This window comes from Myotis yumanensis, unplaced genomic scaffold, assembly GCF_028538775.1.
Source record: "Myotis yumanensis isolate MYYU_CA2020_CCGP unplaced genomic scaffold, mMyoYum1.0.hap1 SCAF_1, whole genome shotgun sequence".
Classification (NCBI taxonomy): Eukaryota; Metazoa; Chordata; class Mammalia; order Chiroptera; family Vespertilionidae; genus Myotis; species Myotis yumanensis.
Genome location: NW_027223752.1, coordinates 2,876,123 through 2,878,953, shown reverse-complemented (window position 1 = coordinate 2,878,953; position 2,831 = coordinate 2,876,123). Strand labels below are relative to the sequence as shown.

The window sequence follows — 2,831 nt, the reverse complement described above, 5'->3', positions numbered from 1 at the left end:
CATCCCACGTCCCCTTGGTGTGTGTGTGTCATGAACATCTGTACCAGTTGTTGTGCCCTCTGCTTCTGCATGGTGTCCACTCCTCTGGGTGCTGTGAGCATGAGGACAAGACCAGGACTGTCACCCTGTGGGTCCTTCTTCTGTAGCTTTGGGTTCACACACATGTGGGGCCCATGGTCCAGCATTCAGAGACTCAGAGACTCAGACGTCAGTGAAGAATCAGGATCCAGACTTTCCCTGAGGGAAATTGTGACATGAAGAGGAAACCACACAGGAAACAGCCCAGACCTCCAACTGCACCTGCTGCTGGGATGGTCCTTGTGTTCAGGGGCCCTGAGTGCCCCCTGGTGGTCAGAGATCTTCCTGCAGGGAGGTTAGTGTCTGGGCTCACACTGACTTTCCCTCACTGTGCCTCTTGCACAGTAATACACGGCCGTGTCCTCGGTGGTCACGGAGCTCAGCTGCAGGGAGAACTGGTTCTTGGACGTGTTTCTGGAGATGGACGTTCGGCTCTTGAGCGAGGGGCTGTAGTAAGTGCTCCCACTATGATTTATGCACCCCATCCACTCCAGCCCCTTTCCTGGGGGCTGGCGGATCCAGCTCCAGCAGTAACCACTGGTGATGGAGTAACCAGAGACAGTGCAGGTGAGGGAGAGGGTCTGCGAGGGCTTCACCAGTCCTGGGCCCGACTCCTGCAGCTGCACCTGGGACAGGACACCTGGGGACAAGGAGCATCAGTCCTGTCAGTAACCTGCAGTCACAGCCAACCCATGACCCCTGCCTGACCCCTGAGACCCTCACCTTGTGGGGCTGTCAGCAGGCACAGGAGAAGACCCAGCAGCCTCATCTTCTAGACCACAGCCCTGCCTTCCCAGAGACCTCAGTCCTGTGTGAGGAGAGAGCTGTGAGTCTGCACAGCCCAGGAGAGGATGTACCCTGGAGCTTGAACAGAAATTTGCATGTGGGTCAGCCTTTTCCTTATAAGTACAGGGACTGAGGTCGGTATTCACTTTGATATGAGTGACTACCACCAAAGCACAAGAAAAAGGAAGACCCTTGATTCTTGATGTTGGAAACTTTTTATTGTGTTACTAATTCGTGCACCAGTGGGGTCCTTTGGCCTCGCTTTCGGGATTGGGCTGAAACCAGCAGTCTGACATCCCCTGAGGGGTCCCAGATGGTGAGAGGGTGCAGGCCAGGCCGAGAAGCCCTACCAGTGCACAATCAGGGCTGGGGAGAGACGTGAGAGGTCCGCCAGCCAGGGAGGGACTGTGGGAGGACTCCAAGTCATGTAGGAAACATCTCTCTCAGTCCCTATTAGCCGGACTCCAGCAGCAAGCTAACCTTCCCGTTAGAGCATCTGCCCTCTGGTGGTCATCGCACTTCATAGCTAGCGGTTGATCATTAGCACATTACACTTAGATTGCTTGATTGAACAGCCAACCAGAGGTTCGGACACTTAGCACATTAAGCTTTTATTACACAGGATAATACACTGTGAAAACTCCTCCCTTATGCAAACCCATTGCATATTGCACAGACCCCGAGCTAATCACTTCAGAGATAATCATGTTTTAACCTGGAGAAAAGATTAGAAATAAAAGCAGTGATTATGCATGTGAACCATTGACAATCTCTCATATTTTAAATAATATAGCAGCCTGTTAAGTGACCTTATTTCAGTCTAGTGTTATCAGTGATGTTGCAGTAAATAGTGACATGAATTGGGGAATTCCTAGCATACATTTCCTCATAGGAAAGGAAACACCCTTAATGTGTAATGCATACATTCTTCCATCAGGCACAGAATTTGGAAAGATATTCTTTTGCTAAGCTTGTCATTACATTTACTTGATGGAATATTTGGTGGGAGAAATGTATTTATTTTAATAAAGTTTAATTCATCAACAATTTTCTTTGATGGGTGCTGTTTTGGGTGATTTTACAACGAATTTCCCACAAAATCCTGGGCCTCCACTGCCCATGTGGATTGGCTACAGCAGCCTCAGGGACTGGAGCAGGTTCTGGTACCAGAGGGGAGCGCTGCTGGGAAACTACCCATAAATGTGGATGTGACTGTGGAACTGGGTGAGTGGAGGAGGCAGGACTTGATTTGAGTCACAGGACAGAAATGTGGCTGATGCTCATGGACAGAGAGTTACTGGACATGTGGGTTTAAAGCCTCCTCCAGTGAAGGCCCAGAAGGAAGTGCAGGGCATGATAGAGACAGCTCGTGACATCCTAGGAAATACCTGAATAATGATGAGCAGGAGTTGATTGAAGTAGAAACGTTAGCATTAATGCAGGCAGGGATCAAGAGAAATAAGGAACCTGTCACTGCAAACTGGTGGGAAGGGGACCCCTGTCTCCTACATGCACATTCTCAAAGTGTCTCTGTTCTAGATGGTGATACCTTCCCAGGCCCAAGGTATTCCCACTTGGACACCTTTGGGTTGATTATTCACATGGTCTCACCATGAATCACCCAAGTTGCATAATTCATTGGGGCCCCATTTATGAAAACTCTCAACACTCACTGGGAAGAGTGGACATTCCTCACCGGAGGAGCCAAGGGGACGGTGTGTCTGTATGAGGAGCCTTCATTCCATTAGACCAGGGCTGCTGTCTCAGTCCATCATCTTCATTGTAATCACCATCATCATCTTCATCTTCATCATTATCAGCACAATTTGCTTACGTACAATCATTCTTCTCGTTTTCTAACGAAGTGGCGGTTGTCCAGACACAATGACTTCTTGTAAGTAAACAAAGCAGGCGCCTCCTCTTCAGATGCCATTAGGGATTGAGACCCCAATGGCCCAACTGTAAGT

The 2,831-nt window shown here is 49.4% G+C and overlaps 1 gene segment (V, D, J or C); it reads right to left on the bottom strand.

Moving 5' to 3' along the window:
• Window positions 1-374: 374 nt before the first annotated feature.
• LOC138999358 (immunoglobulin heavy variable 4-38-2-like) lies at window positions 375-890 on the bottom strand. The segment is given in 2 exon segments: window positions 375-718; window positions 802-890. Coding segments are annotated over 2 exon segments (390 nt in total).
• Window positions 891-2,831: the final 1,941 nt, after the last annotated feature.